General features: G+C 39.0%; 1 protein-coding gene across 3 annotated transcripts in view; it reads left to right on the forward strand.

Annotated features, from left to right (window-relative positions):
* tspan4a (tetraspanin 4a) overlaps nt 1–27,710 on the forward strand; it is a 456,166-nt gene that overhangs the window by 377,643 nt on the left and 50,813 nt on the right. For all 3 annotated transcript variants that reach the window (XM_061974854.2, XM_061974853.2, XM_061974852.2), the window contains one exon: nt 14,044–14,145. In XM_061974854.2, coding sequence (XP_061830838.1) covers nt 14,044–14,145 — 102 coding nt within the window. The remainder of the gene's footprint in view (nt 1–14,043; nt 14,146–27,710) is intronic.

Here is a 27,710-nt window from a genome sequence, read left to right on the forward strand (position 1 = left end):
GAAAAATAATGTAGAATAGAATCCAAAAATATAAATTTCATCATGCTAGTATTGACCCAATATTGACACCATACTTGGTATCAATACTATAGATCAGGGTTGTCTAAAGTGTGGCCTGGGGGGACACTTGTGGCCATCAGCTCTGGTTTTGTTGGCCCACACCATATTGTCAAAATAAAATCTAACAGTACAAATGTAACACAAAAATGGTAAAAAGATGTATTGTAATGCCAAAAAACTGAACTGTTGATACCAAGAAATAATAATAACACACATTGTTACCTATCGCACAAAGCTGACACCATTTGTATTTGTCTGATTTAAAAAATAAATCAAATAAAAAAAATATCAGTCCAGCCCCTGAATGTTTTGACTTTACACCAGGGATGAGTTTGGTAAATATAACAATGAGCGGAGATTTTGGAATGAAATAAACTGCTATTCTAAATTTGTCCACTAGATGTCGCAATAACAATTGTTCGTATCTTTGTAGACAATGCTACATATGTAAAAAAAATAAATAAACCACATGATGTTAGTGCACCAGTCGAGGAAAATTATGAAACTACATAAATAACGTCCTGTAATTTGATTTTTATTTGATTTTTTTATCTTGATAGATTGAAAATTAACACCAATGAGTTGACTGATGAACATTATCACATAATTTATTCAGAAAGTATAAATAACGACAAATAAAGATAGACTACTATTAACAGCAACATTTAAAAAAAAAAAAAAAAACATTATGATTTGGACATTTTCAGATTGTGCTTGTTCTATTTTTAAACAAAGAAAACAATCTGAAGTTGTCTTTATTTTTAAGTTATCGTGCCGTGATTTTACCAGTCTGGCCCACTTGGGAGTAGATTTTTCACCATGTGGCCCCCCCATCTAAAATGAGTTTGACCCTATTGCTTTACACTATGCAGCTATTGGTGGAAAAAGTTTGGACACCCCAGCTTTAGGCGTTAAAATCAGTCAACCCTCTTTTTGTCATGTCTGTGTGACCATGTTTTGTATTAGTCATGTTTTGTTTTGTTTAGTTATTGGACTCTTTAGTTTCTGGCTTTTCACTCCCTTGTCTTGTTTCCATGGTTACCCATTAGTTTCACCTGTTTCACGTTTGGACTCATTGTGCACTCTTGTTTATCACCATAGCAACCCATTAGTTTTCACCTGTCGCGTCACGCACCTGTTTCATATTTTGAGTCACGCACCTGTTTTCGTTAATCATGTCTGTAGTATTTAAGTTCATTGTTTTCAGTTTGTCTTTCTGGCGACATCCCGCATTTATGCTTCTGCACACTCTCCACACACCCTTAAGACCCTTGCTGCTCTTTTTTCATGCCGGTTCCATGCCAAGTAAGTTTTTGTTTATTAAGCCACAGTTAGTGTTTTTTTGTTGTTCATAGTTTCTGCCTTTGTGCAAGTATTTGTTTTCATAGCCAAGTCGTTTCTCCGCCACTGTGCGCGCTTTTCGTTTGTACTTTTTTTTGTAGTTATAGTGTTTAAATAAATCATGTATTCACCTTCACGCCACATCTGGTCCAAATCACTTGCACCTCGGGAGAACAAACCAAGCCATGGTCCCAGTCGTGACACTTTTTCCATTTCTCACAGCTCCACCACAATATCCAACATCGTCTTTTATCCCCCAAGTTATGATTTTCTCCCAAAAGCATTCATCCTCTATCTTCAATCAGTGTTCACGTCTCAGTGACAACACACACATTTCTACTTTCTAGTCTGAGACGTAGTCTTCTTTCATTCGATAACAGGCAACAAAAGTGGTAATGAGCATCTCGGGACAAAGAAACGCTATTGTTAGGTAAAAAAGAAAGAAAGAAAAAAACAATTTGTATGTATTTTTCAGCATAGAGAGGTTTATGAAAATGACAAATTACGGATTTTTCTCTTCCTGCTCAGCAGAATCAAAAGGGTTTTGACTTCTTACGTGGAGGGAAAAAGTTTGACTTGTTTTGGTGACGATCCGTCACTTCATGTCTGGTTATGTTTCCTTATTTGGTGCTTATTTCCTGTCAGCGCTCTTATTTTTGAACCACTTCCTGCATGTCTCCCTGAGCGCTGGTTTCCCTCACCTGTCCCTGATTGGCAGCTGGTTGCAGTTGCCAATCAGGCTGCTATTTATGCCTGCCTCGCCTGTTCCTCAGTGCTGGAGGATTGACTATGTTAAGGACTGTTTGCATGCATGACTGCGTCTCTCTTGATTGAGTATATTCAAATAAAAGACTCTTAACCGCACGTCGTTCTCCTGTTTCCTGCATCCTGGGGGCCACAACTACCGCAGCCGTGCGAGTACCTCGCAGTTTTGCCTGTTTAATTATATACAAACACAGCGGGAGTGTTTAAACGCACTAAAACAGGGGTTCTTAACCTTTCCCACTACGGAGGGGCCGGGGCCCACTCAAATATTAACACTGAAGTAATAATCTTACTCTTGAGTTTAATCGCGTTCAATAATTATATTAAACCTAAGTATAGTCTACGACCTTGTCAAATTATTTGAAAGCATGTGTTAATCACAAATATTGTTATTATTCATTTAACACATGAACCTTAGGGTTAGGTCAGGCTGATTAGAAAAATAAGTATTAACCAAATGCACTACGTTGTGTAATTCGTAAATAAAAACAGAATACAATGATTGCCAAATCCTTTTCAATTTATATTCAATTGAATAGACTGCAAAGACAGGATATTTAATGTTCAAACTGAGAATTTTTTTTTTTTTTTTGCAAATAATTATTAGAATTTAATGGCAGCAACACATTGCAAAAAAGTTGGCACAGGGGCATTTTTACCACTGTGTTACATGGCCTTTCCTTTTAAAAACAAACAACACTCAGTAAACGTTTGGGAACTGAGGAGACCAAGCGCCAGCGCTTCATCCATGGCCACCGGACCTGTGACCCCCCCTCCACAAAGGAGAGGGGGGCAGAGGAGAAAAGAAAAGAAACGGCAGATCAACTGGTCTAAAAAGGGGGTCTATTTAAAGGCTAGAGTATACAAATGAGTTTTAAGATGGGACTTAAAGGCCTACTGAAACCCACTACTACCGACCACGCAGTCTGATAGTTTATATATCAATGATGGAATCTTAACATTGCAACACATGACAATACGGCCGGGTTAGCTTACTAAAGTGCAATTTTAAATTTTGCTCGAAATACCCTGCTGAAAACGTCTCGGTATGATGACGTCAGCCCGTGACGTCACGGATTGTGAAGGACATTTTGGGACATCACGGTGGCCAGCTATTAAGTCGTAGGTTTTCATCGCAAAATTCTACAGTATTCTGGACATCTGTGTGGGTGAATCTTTTGCAATTTGTTCAATGAACAATGGAGACAGCAAAGAAGAAAGCTGTAGGTGGGAAGCGGTGTATTGCGGCCGGCTGCAGCAACAACACAAACACAGCCGGTGTTTCATTGTTTACATTCCCGAAAGATGACAGTCAAGCTTTACCATTGGCCTGTGGAGAACTGGGACAACAGAGACTCTTACCAGGAGGACTTTGAGTTGGATACGCAGACACGGTACCGTGAGTACGCATGCAGCTGTGGCTTCCAAACATTTGATCGCTTGCCCGTACGTGCGTGCCGCTATGTGCATGTCACGTACGTAACTTTGGGGACTTTGGGGAAATATATGTGCTGTATGAACTTTGGGGAGGTGAACGGTACTTTGGGCTGTGGGATTGAGTGTGTTGTGCAGGTGTTTGAGTTGTATTGGCGGGTTATATGGACGGGAGGGGGGAGGTGTTTGTTATGCGGGATTAATTTGTGGCATATTAAATATAAGCCTGGTTGTGTTGTGGCTAATAGAGTATATATATGTCTTGTGTTTATTTACTGTTTTAGTCATTCCCAGCTGAATATCTGGTCCCACCCGCCTCTCACAGCATTTTCCCTATCTGAATCGCTCCCACTGCCCTCTAGTCCTTCACTCTCACTTTCCTCATCCACAAATTTTTCGTCCTCGCTCAAATTAATGGGGAACTCGTCGCTTTCTAGGTCCGAATCGCTCTCGCTGCTGGTGGCCATGATTGTAAACAATGTGCAGATATGTGAGGAGCTCCACCACCTGTGACGTCACGCTACTTGTCTGCTACTTCCGGTACAGGCAAGGCTTTTTTATCAACGACCAAAAGTTGCGAACTTTATCGTCGATGTTCTCTACTAAATACTTTCAGCAAAAATATGGCATTATCGCGAAATGATCAAGTATGACACATAAAATGGACCTGCTATCCCCGTTTAAATAAGAAAATTGCATTTCAGTAGGCCTTTAAATGCTTCTACTGAGGTAGCATTTCTAACTGTTACCGGGAGGGCATTCCATAGTACTGGAGCCCGAATAAAAAACGCTCTATAGCCCGCAGACTTTTTTTGGAATCACTAATAAGCCGGAGTTCTTTGAACGCAGACTTCTTCCCGGGACATATGGCAAGAAATGAATTTCATAAACACCATATACTGTATGGTCAAGACCTATGCGTATATAGTCTTACCCAGTGCCTGAAGTCCAGTTTTGGTGAGACATCAGTCAACTCTAACAACCACCTGTTCTGTAAGTGTGCAGTGAACCAATGTCTGTCTTTCCATGCTGTCTGCAGGGAATGATCCGAGCTTGCGTATAAAGTTGTACGGTTGCCCATATCGCAGTCTGTCCAGTCACTGTGTCCGGTGCTCATATGCCATACTTTCCCCGGGATAAGCGGTAGAAAATGTGTGCAATATAAGATAAGACCGATGTCTGACATAAACTTTTTTTTTTCTCTGACTGGCAGTGAATATGTGATGGAAAGTTTCAACTTTTCTGGACCAAATGTCATTTACCTTGCTTGACTTGGCAGCGTTTTAGTTCTTTATCAGACCTCCTCCACATATCGCACTTAGTCTTTGCACGGCTTGATGGCTGTGGAAACAATGCTAGGACCTTCACTCATCACCCAACCTGAGTCTAATGTGCCGTCTGTGAGAGATTGTATTATGCTAGACAGCATTCGCCTCCACCTTCATTAAAATCAGAACAGGAGGAAATATGTTTAAGTAAAATTCTTTTTTTTATTTGCATAATTCTGTCAGGGAGCTTGGGTCGCTCAATAAGGGGCCGATGGACAGACATTTATTTATAAAAAATGTTGCCGTGCCTTGCTTAGGTAACTTCGGTAACTCTTTCCGATTGGCCATGTGATAAATAAACTGTCTTGAATCTTCAATCCTTTTTTATTTATTTGTTTTATTTTTATTTTTTGTCCTGTCCAGCTTCTCAGGCAAATCATATACCGTATTTTTCGGACTATAAGTCGCAGTTTTTTTTCATAGTTTGGGCTCTAGTGCGACTTATATATGTTTTTTTCCTTCTTTATTATGCATTTTCGGCAGGTGCGACTTATACTCCGGTGCGACTTATACTCCGAAAAATACGGTAGTTGATGTAGATGCCCATATCGGCTGTTCAGATTTACTTTATAAAAGAGAAGTGTAGGATACTTCTCTTGTTGCCTTATTTATATTTGACTTTATTAAATGTATTTATATTATCATTTGGTGCAGCCGGGCCAGAGCAGGAGGGGATAGAAAGAGAAAAAAAAAGAAGACAGAGGGGGAAATTGTGGGGACAAGAGGGGGATTAGACAGAGAGACAAAAACAACAACAGCAAACACAGCAATAACAACAACAACAACAACAACAGAGCAACATCAGCAAATACAACATGTACAAATATGATGGTAAAAGTGATAGCAAATAAGCAGTTAGCGAAAATAAAAAATAATACAGAAATGACAATGAGCATTATTACACTACAAATGGGTCAATACAAATACCAAAAGAAATAGCGCTATTGATAATGAACAATACCAATAATTTACCTCTATTATCAACAATACAGTTGTTTAAATGCAACAATACATATACGTAATGATAACTTGAGATACGAAAGAGTGCAGAAAAATGGAGGGGAAGAAAGAGAAGCAACCGACATTAACCTTGTAGATTGTTATAGTAATAATAGATTAAGCTTTGTCAGTGTGCCATGTGTTGTACCCAGTTTACCCTAGGGCAACAACGTTAATATATGTTTGATGAAACGTGATTATGTGCATGAGGCCCCTGGGCTTTTGTACAGTTAGATGTTTTTTTTTCTTCTACCATTTAAATATGTAAAATAAAATAAAAATGTCATAACTGTTAAGATAGAATAAAAACAGGCGTGAAAGTTCAATAATGAGGTTACGTGACTCAAATAAAAATGTCTGAAAAAAGACTACCAACACCATCCATCAAAATTGAAAGATGGTTCGTTCCACCGAGCTTAAACGCTTCACTCAACACAGACGTCAAACCCCAAAACCAGTGAAGTTGGCATGTTGTGTAAATGGTAAATAAAAACAAAATGCAATGATTTGCAAATCCTTTTCAACCTATATTCAATTGAATAGACTGCAAGTACAAGATACTTAACGTTCGAGCTGGTAAACGTTATTTTTTGCAAATATTAGCTCATTTGGAATTTGATGCCTGCAACATGTTTCAAAACAGCTGGCACAAGTATCAAAGTATCAACATATTGTTATCTGGACAACCCTAATACTATGTGTATCAACTAAAACTCATTTTACCTCATACAGAAAAATCTATTCCCATGTGGGCTGGACGGGTAAAATCATGGCATAATAACTTAAAAATACAACTTCCGATTTTTTTCTTTGTTTTACTTTGGCCCAAAATAGAACAAGCACATTCTGAAAATGTACATGTCATAAATAATCCTCTTGACAAAACACTTAAAGTTAGTTGAAAATTCAGAGGAAAAAATTGGTGCAGTTTAAAAAACAAAATTAATTTAGACTTAATCTCAGTGTATCTACAAAGCATTCACACTTTAAGTCACAGCCTATCTAGGATTGAACAAAAACAAAAAAAAAAGCATGAATAAAAACTCTTCTATGTATCAAATACCTCATTTTTCATTTCCACATATTAATCCTGTGCTAATTCAACAAACCATACAAAATGAGGTAGAAACTATTCAAGAGGGTTGAGCTATTCCCTGCCTTGTAGGCATCAATATGTATTGATTTAAAAATAAAAGCTGTGCAATGTGTGAACAATTTCAACAAGCTAAAAATAAAAAAATGAAGACTATCATTATTGCAGAAATCACACACTGTTCACTTTCTTTACATTCGCACAACAGGCAATAATTTTCACAGAGTGATATTAATGTGCAATGTCCCATGCAGCATTTTAAGTGGGGTTACTAATTGTTTATTTCAGTCCTGTTTGTTTTACGTTGGGTCGAGTTTGATTGATTGATTGAGACTTTTATTAGTAGATTGCACAGTACAGTACATATCCCGTACAATTGACCACTAAATGGTAACACCCCAATAAGTTTTTCAACTTGTATAAGTCGGGGTCCACGTTAATCAATTCATGGTAAAGGGGAAGGAGTCGCAGCTTCTTGCTTGGTATACTTGCTCACCCTGGTAAAAACTATTTGCTTGCCTAACAGAATTGCTTTTGTGACATCCAGTGAACACATTTAGAACAGCAGTTTCTTTCATTTAAAAATGCAGCCCAATTTCATACTGAGCAAACTCATGCATGTTTGCATCACTGCTCTAAAGTAAAGGAAAAGTTGACAGGTTTATAGTAATATTTAACTGTATAATGAAAAGTTATATGAACTTTTAAATGTATATGATGGCCACTTTGTATTAAATTCGTTGACTTTTTTGTAAAAAAAAAAAAAAAAAAAAAAGAATACATAAAAAGTATATCTATATACATATTAGGGTTGTACGGTATACCGGTATTAGTATAGTATCATATTTGGTACTGTACCGCCTCTAAAAAGTAAACGGTAGCCAACATCTTTTTTCATTGTTTTTTTAAAATGTATATTATGTTTATAAACTCAGGAAATATGTCCCTTTGAATATGACCAATGTATGATCCTGTAACGACTTGGTATCGGATTGATACCCAAATTTGTGGTATCATCCAAAACTAATGTAAAGTATCAAACAACAGAAGAACAAGTGATTATTACATTTCAACAGAAGTGTAGATAGAACATGTTAAAAGAGAAAGTAAGCAGATATTAACAGTAAATTAACAAGTAGATTAATAATAAATTTTCTACCACTTGTCCTTAATAATTTTGACAAAATAATAGAATGGAAAATGACACAATATGTTCCTGCATATGTCAGCAGACTAAATTAGGAGCCTTTGTTTGCTTACTTATTGTCATGTCTATTGATCATGTTTTTGTTTAGTTATGTTCTGCTTGGTTTTTGGACATTTTTAGTTCCTGCTTTCACTCCCGTGCCTTGTCACCATGACTACTCATTAGTTTCACCTGTCTCACATTTTGCACTTGCGCACCTGTCACAAATCGTGTCTGTATTATTTAAGCCCATTGTTGCCAGGAAGTCAGCCTGGCGACATTAACTCTGTTATCCCTGTTACTCCATTGATTACGTGTTCCATACCATGGATTCCTGCTCTGCCAAGTACGTTTTTGTTATTAATGCCACAGTTAGTGACTTTAGTTTCATGTTCATAGTTTCTGCCTTTGTGCTAGATTTGTTTTCATTAGTCAAGTTTGTTCTCCGCCTTTGTGCCCGCCTTTAGTTTTGTACCCCTTTTGTAGTTTATAGAGTTAAAAATAAATGATGTCCTTACCTTCACGCCATGTCCAGTCCAACTTTACTTGCAACTCGGGAAAACAAAACCCTCACACTCCACGTTATGGCACTTACTACTAAAAGACAAGTTGTCTTGTATGTTCACTATTTTATTTAAGGACAAACTTGCAATAAGAAACATATGTGTAATGTACCGTAAGATTTTTTGTTCAAATAAAGCCAATAATAAAAAAATGTGTGGTCCCCTTTATTTAGAAAAGTAATTTATTCAAGACTCCAAAATATAAATAAATATAGTTCAATATAATAGTGTTATTAGGGATTGTGTGTTTTATTGTACTGTACGTCAATGGGGCAAGTTAGCACAGTACCTGTGTGTGTATTACAGTGGGTCGGTCTGGACCAAAGAGCCCAGGGCCAAATTGTTGTCCCATTCCACCCCTGGCAGCATCTCATCAAAGCGTTTTATTTGTCACCCATCATTTTATCGCAAGTCCACAGTGTGGATAATATTAACAGTGGCTCACCTCAGCTCTCCATCATGTACAAACCACATTGTTGTAGGCCAAGGGCACAGCTGGTTACTATGGTAACAGGAAATTCCAGCTGGCAAACTTCTTTCTCGGTATTTAAATTTTGAATGCATTGCTGTTCTGGCGATGGAGATGACTATTTGGTGTGAAAGAACGATGATATCAAACAGTCCAAACTACTTGAGGTGAAAGTCTACCCAGCTTCAACACGTTTAAGCATCTGTGGGAGTCAGGGAGGTTCAAGGCAGGTGAGGCATTTTGAAAGTTGTTCAGGAAAAAATTATAATTTCGTACATTTTCATCAATGTGAATACAGGCTGCTCATTAAGCGAGTAAGAAGAAAAAGAAGATTATTCAGTTTCATAAAAATGTGCAGTCAAATACTTCTTAGTCACATTTATTTACTTTTGTAAACTAAAAATAATTTGTGGTCTTATCTTGTATTTGCATGGAAAGTACAGGAAAATCTCTTATAAATATCTGTTGATTATGCAAGTCCGATTACCTTCAGCTTTGTCTAAAAGTCCAGGTTGGAGATGTTTTTTCTTTTTTCTTTTATTCAGCAGATAATTAAAATACACTATATTGCCAAAAGTATTTGGCCACCTGCCTTGACTCACATATGAACTTGAAGTGCCATCCCATTCATAACCCATAGGGTTCAATATCATGTCAGTCCACCTTTTGCAGCTATTACAGCTTCAACTCTTCTGGGAAGGCTGTCCACAAGGTTGCAGAGTGTGTCTATAGGAATTTTCGACCATTTTTACAAAAGCACATTAGTGAGGTCACACACTGATGTTGGTCGAGAAGGCCTGGCTCTCAGTCTCCGTTCTAATTCATCCCAAAGGTGTTCTATCGGGTTCAGGTCAGGACTCTGTGCAGGCCAGTCAAGTTCATCCACACCAGACTCTGTCATCCATGTCTTTATGGACCTTGCTTTGTGAACTGGTGCACAGTCATGTTGGAAGAGAAAGGGGCCCGCTCCAAACTGGAGCATGGAATTGTCCAAAATGTTTTGATGTCCTGGAGCATTCAAAGTTCCTTTCACTGGAACTAAGGGTCCAAGCCCAACTCCTGAAAAACAACCCCTCACCATAATTCCTCCTCCACCAAATTTCACACTCGGCACAATGCAGTCCGAAATATCCCGTTCTCCTGGCAACCTCCAAACCCAGACTCGTCCATCAGATTGCCAGATAGAAAAGTGTGATTCATCACTCCACTGCTCTAGAGTTTTATACACCTGTGGCCGGGCCAAGTGATTAGGACACCTGATTCTGATTATTTGGATGGGTGGCCAAATACTTTTGGCAATATAGTGTAGATTGTATTTTGTTTGTGTAGATAAAAAAAAGAAAAAAAAGAAACGCCGGCTTCTTCTGCCTACTCGCTCACGTACGCAACCCCAATTCAGAATGGCCGATGGGTGGAATGGTTGGATGGAGTTGTTGTGATCGGGGTTGTCGTTGTTGTTGTGTTGTTGCATGGTGTACTCAGGGGGTGGTTGTGCATGCATTGGGGTCTTTTTAAAGGGCTGTGTGTATTTCTTTGTTTGTTTGTTTTTCTCTGGATGAATGGGTTGAGTGTGTTAGGGCAGTGGTCCCCAACCAATTTAAAAAAAAAAAATGTTTTTATTAAATCAACATAAAAAACACAAGATACGCTTACAATTAGTGCACCAACGCAAAAAAAACTCCCTCCCCCATTTACACTCATTCACACTCATTCACACAAAAGGGTTGTTTCTTTCTGTTATTAATGTCATGTCTGTTGATCATGTTTTTGTTTGGCCATGTGCTGTTTGTTTTTTGGACTCTTTTTAGTTCCTGGTTGTGCACTCTTGCTTGTTTTGTTTCCATGACTACTCATTAGTTTCACCTGTCTCACGTTTTGTACTCGCGCACCTGTCACTAATCATGTCGGTATTATACAAGCTTTCAGTTGCCAGGCAGTCGGTCTGGCGACATTGCTTCTGCTACCCATGCTACCTTTGATACTCATGTCTGTTCATAGTTTCATGCTCCGCTCATGTCACAGTAAGCGTTGTTTGTTTTATGTTCATAGTTTTGCCTTTGTGCTAGTTTTTGTTTCTTAGCCAAGTTTGTACCTCCGCCTTGTGCACGCCTTTAGTTTTTAATTTTTTTAGTGTAAAAATAAATCATGCATCTACCTTCGATGCCATGTCCGGTCCAGTTCGTTTGCATCTTGGGAAAGCAATCCTCGCAGGAAACTGTGCCATAGTCCACGTCATTATGATAATTAATATTTCTGGTTCCTACATTATATATCAATATAGATCAATACAGTCTGCAGGGATACAGTCCGTAAGCACACATGATTGTATTTTTTTTATGACAAAAATAAATAAATAAATAAATAAAAATACCATACAACCCCACATTTTCAAGCGTTGACCGGTACGCAGGTACAAAAAGGTTGGGGACCACTGTGTTAGGGTATCAGTCAAGGTGTTGACCCCAGGATGCAGAGACGGGAGGCAAGGTGGAATTACAAAAAGGAAATATTTTAATTAGTCCAAAAGGGGTAACAAAAAATGCGCACAACATGTATCACAGACCAAACATGATCATCAGTGGTCGGCGGGGGGCTAGGCCAGGGCAAAAGATAACACTTTTTTTGCAATGTGTTGCTGCCATTAAATTCTAGGTTAATGATTATTTGCAAAAACAAATTAGTTCAAACATTAAATATCTTGTCTTTGCAGTCTATTCAATTGAATATAAGTTGAAAAGGATTTGCAAATCATTGTATTCTGTTTTTATTTCCCATTTACACAACGTGCCAACTTCACTGGTTTTGGGGTTTTGTACATCGACTCATTCCAGCAGCAACAACACTTCTTGTCTCTCCCCTTTAACTACCATCGCTCCATCGCAACGGGAGGCAAACAAGCCACATAGAGTTGAGGTCAGTGATGGATGCAGAAAATAAGACGCAGCCCATGACTTGTTTATCATTGGCCAGAGGCACACTGCAGAAACAAACATAAACATAAAACTCAGAAATAATTAAAGCTGCAAGCAGCGATGGACAGGACTGACTGTTGCTGGTGTTTCCTGCCTTTACCCATTCAACATATCTTTACTTGCACATTACCTACCTTCCCTGCATCCTGGGGACACACTGGTGCTTCTTTCTTTCACCCATACAACATATCTATGTAATCATGTCATTTAACCTTCTCTGCATAGTAAGGTCACGCTGGTACTTCCTGCCTGCACCCATTCAACCTATTTTCACCCGCACATTACCTACCTTTTCTGCATAGTGGGGTCACGCTTGTGCTTTCTGCCTTTACCCAGTCAACATATCTTTACCCGCACAGTACCTACCTTCTCTGCATTGTGTGGTCACGCTGGTGCTTTCTGCCTTTACCCAGTCAACATATCTTTACCCGCACAGTACCTACCTTCTCTGCATTGTGTGGTCACGCTGGTGCTTCCTGCTTTTAAGCGGCCATCTTGAGACGGCAGCAGCATCAGCGCAGCAGTTCTTTGAAGACTCATAAAATCAAAACAGGAGCAGTAATTAAAACTCTTTCGTCAACTTTTAATCAGAAGGGTTCAATCTCTCTCCTGTGCTAGTTTGAAGCCGGCACGACAAACGCGCTCAGAGGAGATAATGTTTGAAAAAAGGTGACCGGTTTTAACAAAACTTTTGTTTTGAAGGGGGAATTTCATACCTCCTGTTGATTTTTGCTGAAGAATGTAAGTGTATGAAATCTAGGTCTAAGTCAGACCTACATAGAGGTTTTTGTTGTACCGGAAGTTACCAGCAGTTTTGTTTGAGTTTTCTTCCTAGGAGCAGTTGTGTCTGTGTCTTCTTCCTAGGGGGCGCAAGAGCGCAATTTTGAGTTTTGGGGTTGGGTTTTTTTTTTAGATCGCAATTTTTGCCAGTCCTGATGTGTGTGTCCAGTTTGGTGAGTTTTGAAGCATATTAAGGGGGTCAAATTAAAGCTCAAAGAGGCAAAAATGACTGTTTTTACGAAACGTTTGTTTTTAAGGGGCAATTGCCAACTTTCTGTTGATTTTTGCTGAAGGATGTTAGTGTATGAAATCTAGGTCTAAGTAAGACCTACATAGAGATTTTTGTTTCATGTCCCTACAACATTCCTACCGGAAGTTACAAGCAGTTTTGTCTGGGTTTTTTCCTAGGGGGCGCAAGAGCGCAATTTTGAGTTTTGTTTTTTTTTTGTTTTTTTTATTAGATGGCAATTTTTGCCAGTCCTGATGTGTGTGTCAAATATGGTGAGTTTTGAGCTATGTTAAAAGGGTCAAATTACAGCTCAAAGAGGCGGCCGGTATAATATTAATAAAACCTTACAGTTACAATAGGGTCCTCTGTCCCAAAGGGACATTGCGGTCCCTAAATAGCAAAAAAGGCACAATGAGAAGAAGAAATGTTGACACCAACAACCAATAACAACACAAACCTTTGTCTTTACATTTGTATCACTTTATTCAAGCCTTTCTACAAAACATGCCTTGTTTAATGGCTGGTGACCACTGCTGTAAACTATATGTCTGTAATTGTTTCTTCGTGTGAAAATCTCAAGTTTAAATGTGTGTAATGACTATAAGAGGCATATTTTAGGGTTTATTGTCGTGGCTTTTTTTTTTATAGGTACAGTATGTCTGTGGTTTTTCACCATTGGAACATAACCCTCATAAATACTGTATGGGCGATCTACTGTACAGTACACATGCCGTATGTTGTTTTCATACGAGTATTATGAACATTTCACTGGAACAAAACTGGATGATTTGACAAACAAAATGTTTTTCCCTGTTTTTCCTCAGATTGACCACTACGCCCAGAGGGATTTGAAGAAGGGCCTACAGCTTTTTGGCACTGAGGGCAACGTGGGTCTGACCAACGCCTGGATGATCGTCCAAACTGACGTAAGACGCGATGACCACTAGTGGAGCAAAATGCAGGAATAGAAATAGTTTTATAGACCTCATCACATTTTCAGATGTCCTACAGGGTTTCGCATATATGAAATAAATGATATCAATTTGGCTGACGATAGAGATTTTATGACCAATGTTCCCTCTAATTGTTCATGTGTCTGAGCAAACACAAAAACTCCCTGAGCATTCAGTCGAGCACATGTGAGCAACATCACACGTGGCAATACCAGCAGCACACCTGTCTCAAACCAATCTTTTATATTAACACTCAAATGAGAGGAGTCATTTTCATGAGATTATTTTGTAATATTAGTGATTTGGCCCACTTGTAATGAAAATAAAATAAATCTTGTTTTTCATAAGCTATGGATTAGTATTGTACAATATGTCTGGGTGGGGGTCCTGCTCTGGAAATCATTTGTACCCCTTTCAGAGATCACATTTAGTTCCCCTTAAACATCCTCATGTTGCACAATGAAATGTAAGCTTAGGATGAAGTGTGCATTCCTGTAACTTTCTCTAGTAACAGCATTCCATGATTAATATCAATACATTAACATTAATAATAAATGACAGTAGAATAAGCACACGTATGACTGAGGAGTCATAGTGTAACTTTGTGTGGTGTTTGAGTTGTCCCACTTTTTGTGTGGCTATAAACGCACCAGTGGCTTAGTGGTATGCATGTTGGTGACAGATGACAAGTTGGTTTTGGCCTTGTTTGTACAGCAGAAAATGACTAGTTTTTCAAGATAGAAGTTTTTTACTCATGTTTTTGGTGTGGTTATGACCGAATATAAACAGTTTTGCTCAATAAAGTGATCGATAAAATTCCTGTCCTCGAAGTTCAATTATTGTAACTTATTATTGTTGTCACTGTCACTCAGAGTTGCATTGCAAAATTACACGGAATAAATGTGTTTATTTTTGTTTAGAATTCAGATGGGATTTGATTTGGTGCGCGGCATATATTTGCTGTGCACAGAGGACGCTTGAGCAGTGCGCAATTGCGCAGGCGCGCACCTTAGAGGGAACGTTGTTTATGACTATTGTTATAACGTGATAATGCAATTTGCCAGCGTAACGTGAATGAACACGTCCTCAATGCAATGTACTGTAGCATTATTGCTAACGGCTAATGTCCCTCCATAGTGTCAAACCGCTTTTAACAAATATACTAAATTTCTTACAAGTATCACTTAAGGACGAACAATAGCTCAACATGCTATACTTCACACCGTGAGACAGGGATAGTCGACTGCTGGCCCGGGGGCCAAATCCGACACCAATGACACCATACCGGCCCCCAGGTTCACTTTCAAACTTGGGAGACAAACAGTTTTGCAGCAAATTCCTAAAAAACACAAGAATGCCCATGCTGGATAGAGGAACTTGGACCACTGTAAACACAGTGGCAGATCCTTGCATTGACATTTCAACCTTGCTAGCAAACTAGGAACATTGGGGTTCAAATTTGTAATTTACATAACTTAAGGCAGTTTTTTTCAACTTTTTTTGAGCCCAGGCACATTTTTTGCGTTGAAAAAATCCGGAGGCACACCACCAGCAGAAATCATCATATTTTAGTGGCTTTTTCTCTTTTTTTGGTATTTTCCTGTAGCAGTTTCATGTCTTTCTTTGAGCCATATTTCCCGCATCTACTTTGTTTCAGCAATCAAGGATATTTCAGTTGTGTTTATCCTTCTTTGTGGGGGCATTGTTGATTGTCATGTCATGTTCGGATGTACTTTGTGGACGTCGCCTTTGCTCCACAGTAAGTCTTTGCTGTCGTCCAGCATTCTGTTTTTGTTTACTTTGTAGCCAGTTCAGGTTTAGTTTCGTTCTGCATAGCCTTCCCTAAGCTTCAATGCCTTTTCTTAGGAGCACTCACCTTTTGTTTATTTTTGGTTTAATCATTAGATACCTTTTTACCTGCACACTGCCTCCCGCTGTTTCCGTCATCTACACAGCAATTAGCTACTGGCTGCCACCTACTGATATGGAAGAGTATTTTTTTTTCATTTCATTTCATTTTTATTTATCTCCTTCATTGATGTGCATCTTTGATCGATAGACAATTATACCTCAATTATTGAATTATACATTTACACACCAATGCCTGAGAAGAAGCAGGATGAAGAAAAATCTTATATTTTCCTGCCCCCTTCAGCATAATACGTAGTCTTACTTAAAGGATATCATATAAACCAACAATTACATCCAAATATAATGAAAACAAACAAAGAAACACAAGTGCAAAACTTTATGAAGTACAAACCGAACAAAAAAACAAAACAAAAAAAGTAATATACACCTCACGGGATGATACAAAACAAATACAAAACCAGGCAAAAAATAAGTAAAATAATATATATAAAGCAAAATGTAAACACTTATCGCTGTCCATATGATCTTATTGTTCTGTCTTTATATATTTTTTTCAATTGGAATATATTTTTACAATTTTTTATCTCATTTTAAAGACAGAAAAGTATTACACGGTTACTCTGCCGAGCTCTAGACAGCACCGACACTCAACAATAACACAGAGTTTGCAGACTATAATTACTGGTTTGCAAAAAATATTTTTAACCCAAACAGATGAAATTAGATCATCTCCCACCGCACACCAGACTGTATCTCACGGCACAGTGGTTGAAAAACACTGACGTAAGGCACACCTTTATGTCCCCTGCTTTTTGGCAGTTACAATTTTTTTCGGAATGTGATTTATGTAACTAAGGTGTTGCTGTAGCTCGTTTGCTTCAGATGCAGTCAGTAGTTAAAGGACCACTCATAGTCACACACACACTAGGTGTGGTGAAATTACCCTCTGCATTTGACCCATCCCCTTGTTCCACCCCCATGGGAGGTGAGGGGAGCAGTGGGCAGCAGCCGTGGCCGCGCTCAGGAATCATTTTGGTGATTTTAACCCCCAATTCCAACCCTTGATGCTGAGTGCCAAGCAGGGAGGTAATGGGTCCCATTTTTATAGTCTTTGGTATGACTCACGACCTACCGATCTCAGGGCGGACACTCTAACCACAAGGCTACTGAGTAGTCAATTGTTTAACTTATTTAGGTATACTGGTGGTGTTCCTCAAGGTTCTATTTTAGGTCCCCTTTTTTCATCATTTGGGCAATTCAATTGGTGGCCGATGAGTTCAAATCGAAACAACCGTTGAGAGACCAGTAACGTCACTAGGTTTGAAGAACAGGTTTGTGGATCAACAAACCTCCTTTGTGCACTCGCAAGATCTTATCGCTTACAACGTTTTGGCATTGTATTAGAATTACACAACAATGAATACATCCAAATGGTTGAAAGTGTACGTATAAGAAAGCTTTAGTCATCTGTAGTAAACATGAGAGAGCCTAAACACATGAGGACAGTGTTGTTGCACGGAAAAGCTAGTAGGCAACTTGGAAAGGTTGCACAGATGATAGCAATGTAAACCATAATGCACAACACTACAGAGTTGACCTGAAAACAGAGGAGGTTCTGGTGGAAACTCTCTTACCTGGAAAACAGGGGCTGGGTGTCAACCCAAAGATTTGTTGTCTGAGCACAACTGCTTTGATTCAGAATTGTTTGCACCTGCAAGATTTGTTGTTGTTACTGTATTAGAATGACACAACACATACTGAAGGAATCGAAATGGTTGAAAAGCAATATTGTTAGTTTCTTGTTATTACTGTAATGGTATTTTAAGGCTGTGGAAGTCGCTTCCTCGCAGTCCCACTGTCAGACACGGCACAGGAGCCCAGCGTGCAGGTTTAACAAGGTTTTTAATGATCATTTGTTTTATACAAAGTTTTCTCTCTCAGAACGTGACTTTTCAGTCACGTCCGTATCCTCTCTCCTCATCTGCTCCCGGCCGCTTACTGTTAAAGACAACAGATGACTAGAGTAACACGTACCACCTGTGAAATCTAATCACCTGCCAGCTGTGTCTCGCCGTCAGCACATGTCCCGCCCCTGCCCGATGCTGCTTGTCCTCAGCACCCTGGACAGCGGCGGTGACTTTTGCTTCTACAGGCAGCGCTGACTTCACCTCCCCCCACAAAGACATTTAGACCATAGGTGTCCAAATAAAGGCTCATAGGCCATGCCTGGATGGGTGATATGAACTATCACAATGACCTGCCATTTACGGTGAAAACGAGAAAAGTGAAGATTAAAAACCACCCATAGAACTCCATCTTTTTGACTATGAGTCTGTCAGTGCATCTAGTTTTCAGAGCCCCTGAAACATTACTCTAAAATAACACTAAGGCTATTAAATAGCACACCTATACTGCAAAGCTGCAGTAGTGTGATTTGCTTATCATACGGTATGGAAGTTTTTTTTTTCTGTCAGCAATATTATAGACATTATTATTATGAGTTTTATCTTACAACTCAATCAGATAGTGTTATGATGCGACTTCAGTGTGAACTGTCCCGCGCATAATAATGACGACGCCTTTGGCCAAAAGTTTGGACACACCTTCTCATTTCAATGCGTTGTCTTTATTTTCATGACTATTTACATTGTAGATTGTCACTGAAGGCATCAAAACTATGACACCTGTGAAGTAAAAACCTTTTCACCTCTGGAAACTCATCGAGAGAATGCCAAGAGTGTGCAAAACAGTAATCAGAGCAAAGAGTGGCTATTTTGAAGGAACTAGAATATAAAAAAAAATGTCAGTTATGTCACCTTTTTTGTTAAGTGCATAACTCCACATGTGTTCATTCATAGTTTTCAGAGGGGGTATAGTACCGAATTTGATTCATTAGTATTGCGGTACTATACTAATACTACAACCCTAATCGATATGCATTGATGTACATCGTTTTTGCGGGAGGCTGGAAAATATGATGTACAAACCCAGTTGCCATATGAATTGGGAAATTGTGTTAGATGTAAATATAAACGGAATACAATGATTTGCAAATCCTTTTCAACCCATATTCAGTTGAATATGCTACAAAGACCACATATTTGATGTTCAAACTGATAAACTTTTTTTTTTTTTGCAAATAATCATTAACTTTAGAATTTGATGCCAGCAACAGGTGACAAAGAAGTTGGGAAAGGTGGCAATACATACTGATAAAGTTGAGGAATGCTCATCAAACAGTTATTTGGAACATCCCACAGGTGAACAGGCAAATTGGGAACAGGTGGGTGCCATGATTGGGTATAAAAGTAGATTCCATGAAATGCTCAGTCATTCACAAACAAGGATGGGGCGAGTGTCACCACTTTCTCAACAAATGCGTGAGCAAATTGTTGAACAGTTTAAGAAAAACCTTTCTCAACCAGCTATTGCAAGGAATTTAGGGATTTCACCATCTACGGTCCGTAATATAATCAAAGGGTTCAGAGAATCTGGAGAAATCACTGCACGTAAGCAGCTAAGCCCGTGACTTTCGATCCCTCAGGCTTTACTGCATCAACAAGCGACATCAGTGTGTAAAGGATATCACCACATGGGCTCAGGAACACTTCAGAAACCCACTGTCAGTAACTACAGTTGGTCGCTACATCTGTAAGTGCAAGTTAAAACTCTCCTATGCAAGGCGAAAACTGTTTATCAACAATACCCAGAAACGCCGTCGGCTTCGCTGGGCCTGAGCTCATCTAAGATGGACTGATACAAAGTGGAATAGTGTTCTGTGGTCTGACGAGTCCACATTTCAAATTGTTTTTGGAAATTGTGGACGTCGTGTCCTCCGGACCAAAGAGGAAAAGAACCATCCGGATTGTTGTAGGCGCAAAGTTGAAAAGCCATCATCTGTGATGGTATGGGGGTGCATTAGTGCCCAAGACATGGGTAACTTACACATCTGTGAAGGCGCCATTAATGCTGAAAGGTACATACAGGTTTTGGAGCAACATATGTTGCCATCCAAGCAACGTTACCATGGACGCCCATGCTTATTTCAGCAAGAGAATGCCAAGCCACGTGTTACATCAAAGTGGCTTCATAGTAAAAGAGTGCGGGTACTAGACTGGCCTGCCTGTAGTCCAGACCTGTCTCCCATTGAAAATGTGTGGCGCATTATGAAGCCTAAAATACCACAACGGAGACCCCCGGACTGTAGAACAACTTAAGCTGTACATCAAGCAAGAATGGGAAAGAATTCCACCTGAGAAGCTTACAAAATGTGTCTCCTCAGTTCCCAAACGTTTACTGAGTGTTGTTAAAAGGAAAGGCCATGTAACACGGTGGTGAACATGCCCTTTCCTAACTACTTTGGCACGTGTTGCAGCCATGAAATTCTAAGTTAATTATTATTTGGCAAAAAAAAATTTAATTTTATGAGTTTGAACATCAAATATCTTGTCTTTGTAGTGCATTCAATTGAATATGGGTTGAAAAGGATTTGCAAATCATTGTATTCTGTTTATATTTACATCTAACACAATTTCCCAACTCATATGGAAACGGGGTTTGTAGATGTAGATTTTAGACCATGTTGCCCATCCCTAATGGCTTACTTTCTACCAGTCATTTGGTCCATCATTTTCAAGGTAATGGAATTGAGAACTTTACACTCATGTTGATGCAACTTACCGACTTTTCATAAAAAAAAATCAAATAAAAAAAGACAGCAAAGAAAAATACCTGAAATGTCTGTGCCGCATTCCAAGCCTCCCAAGTTTAAAAATGCTGTGGTAAAAAGCTGACAGAGATAAAAGCATCACACAGTCGGAGAGGTAATCTCTGTTCCCAGCTCTCACTTTGATGTGCTTTCCCCATACATTTGTTTTAAATTCACGCTGAAAAAAGGCCCAATTGAGATTTGGGATTCCAAAAAAAAAAAAAAAAAAAGGATGTGTGCTGGTGGATGCCTTCAGGAGACATCAAATGACAAATTGTAGACTTTAGGGCTCTTTGTTGGTGGTTGGGTTTCACCTTTAGTTCTGTTCCATTAGCCAACGTGCAGAACATGCTGACAGCTCGGGTCTGTGTCTGCACGGAGATACGTCGCATTAGCCTGTTTGCGTATGATGAAAGGCATCCACGGTGACAGCGGTAAATAAAATATGCATCAGTGTGTGTGTGTGTGTGTGTGCAGGGGGGTGTTAATGTGCGACTTTGGTGCATGCAGGTTGATAGTGGCGGGCGAAAGCGCCTCAGCGGGCGCAGTATGACGATGTACGTGTTCAAGCATCAATGCACTTTACTTTTTGTCAGATCATACTGTGTGATCACCCTTTTATAAAGACAGCTCTTGTTGGCCCCCACCAAGCCTCCTTCATACATGCTGAGTCAGTGAATAGACAATATGTCTCCTTGAATAATATTAACCAACTCAGTAGTTAAGCGTCTCTGCACACTTCATGGGGAACAAAGCACTGGACGTGTGTGAAGACTCATTGTTCTGATAGCTTTGACCAAAGGGTGTCAAACTGGTTTTCATTGAGGGCCACATCGCAGTTATGGTCGCCCTCAGAGGGCCGTTTTTAACGATGAGTAATATACGAATATACAGTCGTGGTTAAAAGCTTACATAGACTTGTAAAGAACATAATGTAATGGCTGTCTTGAGTTTCAAATAATTTCTACATCTCATACTTTTTGTGATAGAGTGATTGGAGCACATACTTGTTCCATCCATCCATCCATCCATCTTCTTCCGCTTATCCGAGGTCGGGTCGCGGGGGCAGCAGCCTAAGCAGGGAAGCCCAGACTTCCCTCTCCCCTGCCACTTCGTCCAGCTCTTCCCGGGAGATCCCGAGGCGTTCCCAGGCCAGCCGGGAGACATAGTCTTCCCAACGTGTCCTGGGTCTTCCCCGTGGCCTCCTACCGGTCGGACGTGCCCTAAACACCTACCGAGGGAGGCGATCGGGTGCCATCCTGACCAGATGCCCGAACCACCTCATCTGGCTCCTCTCGATGTGGAGGAGCAGCGGCTTTACTTTGAGCTCCCCCCGGATGACAGAGCTTCTCACCCTATCTCTAAGGGAGAGCCCCGCCACCCGGCGGAGGAAACTCATTTTGGCCGCTTGTACCCGTGATCTTGTCCTTTCAGTCATAACCCAAACCCATAGGTGAGGATGGGAACGTAGATCGACCGGTAAATTGAGAGCTTTGCCTACCGGCTCAGCTCCTTCTTCACCACAACGGATCGATACAGCGTCCGCATTACTGAAGACGCCGCACCGATCCGCCTGTCGATCTCACGATCCACTCTTCCCTCACTCGTGAACAAGACTCCGAGGTACTTGAACTCCTCCACTTGGGGCAGGGTCTCCTCCCCAACCCGGAGATGGCACTCCACCCTTTTCCGGGCGAGAACCATGGACTCGGACCCATTTATTATGGGTCTACTGAAAATGTGACCAAATCTGCTGGGTCAAAAGTATACATAGAGCAATGTTAATATTTGGTTACATGTCCCTTGGCAAGTTTCACTGCAACAAGCTTCTGGCAAGCTTCTGGTTGAGTTTTTGACCACTCCTCTTGACAAAATTGGCTAAACTTGTTGGTTTTCTGTCATGGATTTGTTTCTTCAGCATTGTCCCCACGTTTAAGTCAGGACTTTGTGAAGGCCATTCTAAAACCTTAATTCTAGCCTGATTTAGCCATTCCTTTACCACTTTTGACGTGTGTTTGGGGTCATTGTCCTGTTGGAACACCCAACTGCGCCACAGACCCAACCTCCGGGCTGATGATTTTAGGTTGTCCTGAAGAATTTGAAAGGTAATTTTCCTTTTTCATTGTCCCATTTACTCTCTGTAAAGCACCATTTCCATTGGCAGCAAAACAGGCCCAGAGCATAATACTACCACCACCATGCTTGACAGTAGGTGTGGTGTTCCTGGGATTAAAGGCCTCACCTTTTCTCCTCCGAACATATTGCTGGGTATTGTGGCCAAACAGCTAAATTTTTGTTTCATCTGTCATCACATGGACAAAGATAAGACCTTCTGGAGGAAAGTTATGTGATCAAATACATTAACAATATTTTTTTTTACATAAGCTGCAAAAAAATATTAAAATTTTACTTTAAAAACTGGCAGCTCAGTCACCAGAATTTTAGAATAAAAAAAGTGTTGTTTTTTTTTACAGTGTATAAAATTTTTTTATAAATGGAATGGAATGGTATTGCAAAGAAAGAAAGGGAAAAAAGGGATTACTCCCTATATGTGTATATGTATGTATGTATATATATGTATGTATGTATTTATATATATGTATGTGTGGGTATATATACATATATATATGTATCTGTTTATATTTTATTTTATTTCTGATTACTATTATTATTAATGTATTATTATTATTATTATTGTTATGGGTGGGATATAAACAAAAATATTTTGACATTTAGGCCAGACAACAGTTGATGATGATGTATGTGAATATGATGTAATGGATAGGAATGTCTGATGCTGGATGTCAATAAAAATAAAATGAAAAAAAAAAAAAAAGGAATGGAATGGGAAAACAATACCACTGTTTCTAGTGGTAAAATTCGAGCAACAGAGCAGTTAATTTTTTTTACCGTAAAATCTTGTTTTAATGTTTTTTTTGTTTGTTTTTTAATATTTTAATATCTTACTGTATGCATAAAAAAGCAGTACCAAAGTTGGTTTTACGGTAAAAAAAAAAAAAAAGACAGTCGGCAGAATTTAACCTTAAAATCTATTGTCAATTTTACAGTCTACAATTTCATTGATAATTTGTTTTGAAATCATAAGTCAAGCAGATATTTAAGTACAGTATTTATCTTTATTTTAACAAAAAATATTTTAGGAATAATATAATATTTTGATAATATTGAATTTTTAAAAGATATGCAATTGCATGCAGTACATGATTTTTAATGTCAAAAGGGAAACAAAAAATATATTTAGTAAGAAAAGATTAAGCATTTTGATAACGCTTATCATTTCCAGGCTTTCGTGGGCCACGTCAAATAATGTGGCGGGCCAGATTTGGCCCCCGGGCCTTCCTTGAGTTAGACACCTGTGGTTTGTATGGAACTGTTCCTTAGTGGGCTTTCCAACCACATTATCCCTGGCTTTTAATGAAATACACCGATTTGTGTGGTAATGCTAATGTGACGCCTTGTCAGATCTTGTAGGGAGCACAAAGAGAGAGGATGAAGAGACAAAAGAATTAAGTGGGAAATTATCTTTGAAAATAGCTCTGAATATAAAAGTGGCCGTATGCAACACAAAGGATTTGCATAGTTTGGGCTTTTATGTCAGGTGAAGGACAGTGGTACCGCGATTGTAGTCATTAATCCCTTCCAAAAGGTCGGGACTGAATTGTAAAAAAAAAAAACGGAGGAATGTTTCCAATGAATCCCTTCTCGACACCCAACAACTGTTTTAAAGGGAAACAATGATGATTGAATCTACATGTAAAACACTTCCTAGTATTATGTCGATCACTAGCTCTAAACCAGGGGTGTCAAACTCTATTGGAGGAAAATATATTCTTAAGTGGGCCGGACTGGTAAAATCATGGCATGATAACTTAAAAATAAAGACAACTTCAGATATTTGCCTTGTTTAAAAATAGAACAAGCACGTTCTGAAAATGTACAAATCATAATGTTGTTTTTGTTTAAATTACTTGTGGTTAATAGTATTCTATTGTGTCTTCATTTATACTTTCTGATGTCAGTCAAATAGGCGGAATTGAGTGAGTTTGGCAGAGTTTTAAAATGCTCCCAGTGGTGTTAATTTGGAATCTATCAGAAGATAAACTGAATAATAATAATATAATATCAAATTACAGGATGTTTTTAATGTGATTTACTCAATTTCCTCAACTGATGTACTGACAAAATGTGGTTTATTCTGTACATATGTAGTATCATCTGCAACAAAACTTGTGAATTTGGACTCATTTCATTAATCAAACACAAAGTTAAAAGTGGATGCATATTATTTCAGCATATTAATGTGCCCCTAGAAAATGTGTCCCCAGTCTAGTGTTGTCCCGATACCAATATGTTGGTACCGGTACCGGTACCAAAATGTATTTATATACTTTTCTAAATAAAGGAGACCACAAAAATTGCTTTATTTTAGCAAAAAAAAATCTTACGATACATTAAACTTATGTTTCTTATTGCAATTTTGTCCTTTAATAAAATAGTGAACGTACAAGACAACTTGTCTTTTAGTAGTAAGTAAACAAACAAAGGCTCCTGATATAGCTGCTGACGTATGCAGTAACATATTGTGTCATTTATCATTCTATTATTTTGTCAAAAGTGGTAGAAAATTAATTATTAATCTACTTGTTCATTTACTGTTAATATCTGCTTACTTTCTCTTTTAACATGTTCTATCTACACTTCTGTTAAAATGTAATAATCACTTATTCTTCTGTTTGGATGCTTTACATTAGTTTTGGATGACACCACAAATTTGGGTATCAATCCGATACCAAGTCGTTACAGGACCGGTACTTTTTAGAAGCGTTATAGTACCGAATATGATTCTTTAGTATCGCGGTACTATACTATACCGGTATACCGTACAACCCTACCCCAGTTATATGTACAGATGATAATCTGTACATTTATTTGGGTAGAAATGTCACAGTGTATATTACCAACAACATATTTGACAATCAAGACATGAACAAAACAATCCACATTTTGTATACTGTCACTAATAAGCATCATAAGTACGTAGTGTCCAAACATGAAAGTGTTGCCTCTAGGGATGTAACGATAAACGGTATAATGATAAACTGCGGTAAAATTCCAGACGGTTAGTAATACCGCTTCAATTTTTAATTACCGAAAAATTCATTAATGCATTTTAGGCAACACTGCTTACTTCCTGGAAACTAAAGTGACGCAGCAACGGCGTACGCGCACTAGCGCCGTTAGACTCGATAAACAATTGCGGCAACTACGCGGACTTTGCTCGAGTCATTTGCTCTGGAGATGTTCACTCCCGGTAAACGGAGCAGATTGATTCGTTTCACTCGCTTCTACTCCTGTGGAGTCTCGGTGTACGTTTAAGAGTGCACTGCTGTTGATGACGACACGTGTGGACAGTAATGGAGACAGACGCATTTGTCTCACACTAAAAGTATACCTACGATATTATATCTTGTTGCAGGTTCATTTTGAAAGTGCAACATCGCGTCCTTCCGTCAACGTTTCCTTGCAGCAGGCGATGTGTCGGAAATCAGCCCTTTGAGACACTTGTGATTTAGGGCTATATAAATAAACATTGATTGATTGATTGAAATGTTGCCACAACTTTTTATAAAGTCTGTAGTCACCCACATCTGCGGTCCTCTCCAAGGTTTCTCATTATCATCTCACTGGGTTGAGTTTTTCCTTGCCCTGATGTGGGATCTGAACCGAGGATGTCGTTGTGGCTTGTGCAGCCCTTTGAGACACTTGTGATTTAGTGCTATATAAATAAACATTGATTGATTGATTGAAATGTTGCCACAACTTTTTATAAAGTATGTAATCACCCACATCTGCGGTCCTCTCCAAGGTTTCTCATTATCATCTCACTGGGTTGAGTTTTTCCTTGCCCTGATGTGGGATCTGAACCGAGGATGTCGTTGTGGCTTGTGCAGCCCTTTGAGACACTTGTGATTTAGGGCTGTATAAATAAACATTGATTGATTGATTGATTGAAATGTTGCCACAACTTTTTATAAAGTCTGTAGTCACCCACATCTGCGGTCCTCTCCAAGGTTTCTCATTATCATCTCACTGGGTTGAGTTTTTCCTTGCCCTGATGTGGGATCTGAACCGAGGATGTCGTTGTGGCTTGTGCAGCCCTTTGAGACACTTGTGATTTAGGGCTATATAAATAAACATTGATTGATTGATTGAAATGTTGCCACAACTTTTTATAAAGTATGTAATCACCCACATCTGCGGTCCTCTCCAAGGTTTCTCATTATCATCTCACTGGGTTGAGTTTTTCCTTGCCCTGATGTGGGATCTGAACCAAGGATGTCGTTGTGGCTTGTGCAGCCCTTTGAGACACTTGTGATTTAGGGCTATATAACTAAACATCGATTGATTGATTGATGATATTAGCAAACACAAAACTTGAGACTTTACAGTAATGCACTGTAAACAAACACACAAAAAAAGACCACAACCGTTGATTTTACGTTTAAAAAATGGCAGCTAAATTTCAAGGATTGCACCGTAAAAATAAGTTTTATCGTTTTTTTTTTTCCATTTACAGTAACGCACTGTAAAATATACGGTTGTTATTTTTACACTGCATTAATTGACAAAACGGTACCGCTCGTATTTTAAACAGTAATGCACTGTAAAAAATAAATAAAAATAAGTCAGTATATTTAATATTAATAATTCATTTTATTTACAAAGCACTTTTAAAAGGTACCCAAAGACACTTGCACATTATCACAAGAAGACATGATCGGTGTAATAATAAAACTGTACACGTGTGAATCTACATAAAATAGGCCAAATGAAGGAGAATGTTATCACACGATGGGGGACATCTGGGGCTGAAATCTGCAACCCCCAGGGGCGCTGCTCCGTGCCCCGTCATACCGCGGGGGGTGAAGCGAAAAAG

This window comes from Nerophis lumbriciformis, linkage group LG15, assembly GCF_033978685.3.
Source record: "Nerophis lumbriciformis linkage group LG15, RoL_Nlum_v2.1, whole genome shotgun sequence".
In the NCBI taxonomy this organism is placed as follows: Eukaryota; Metazoa; Chordata; class Actinopteri; order Syngnathiformes; family Syngnathidae; genus Nerophis; species Nerophis lumbriciformis.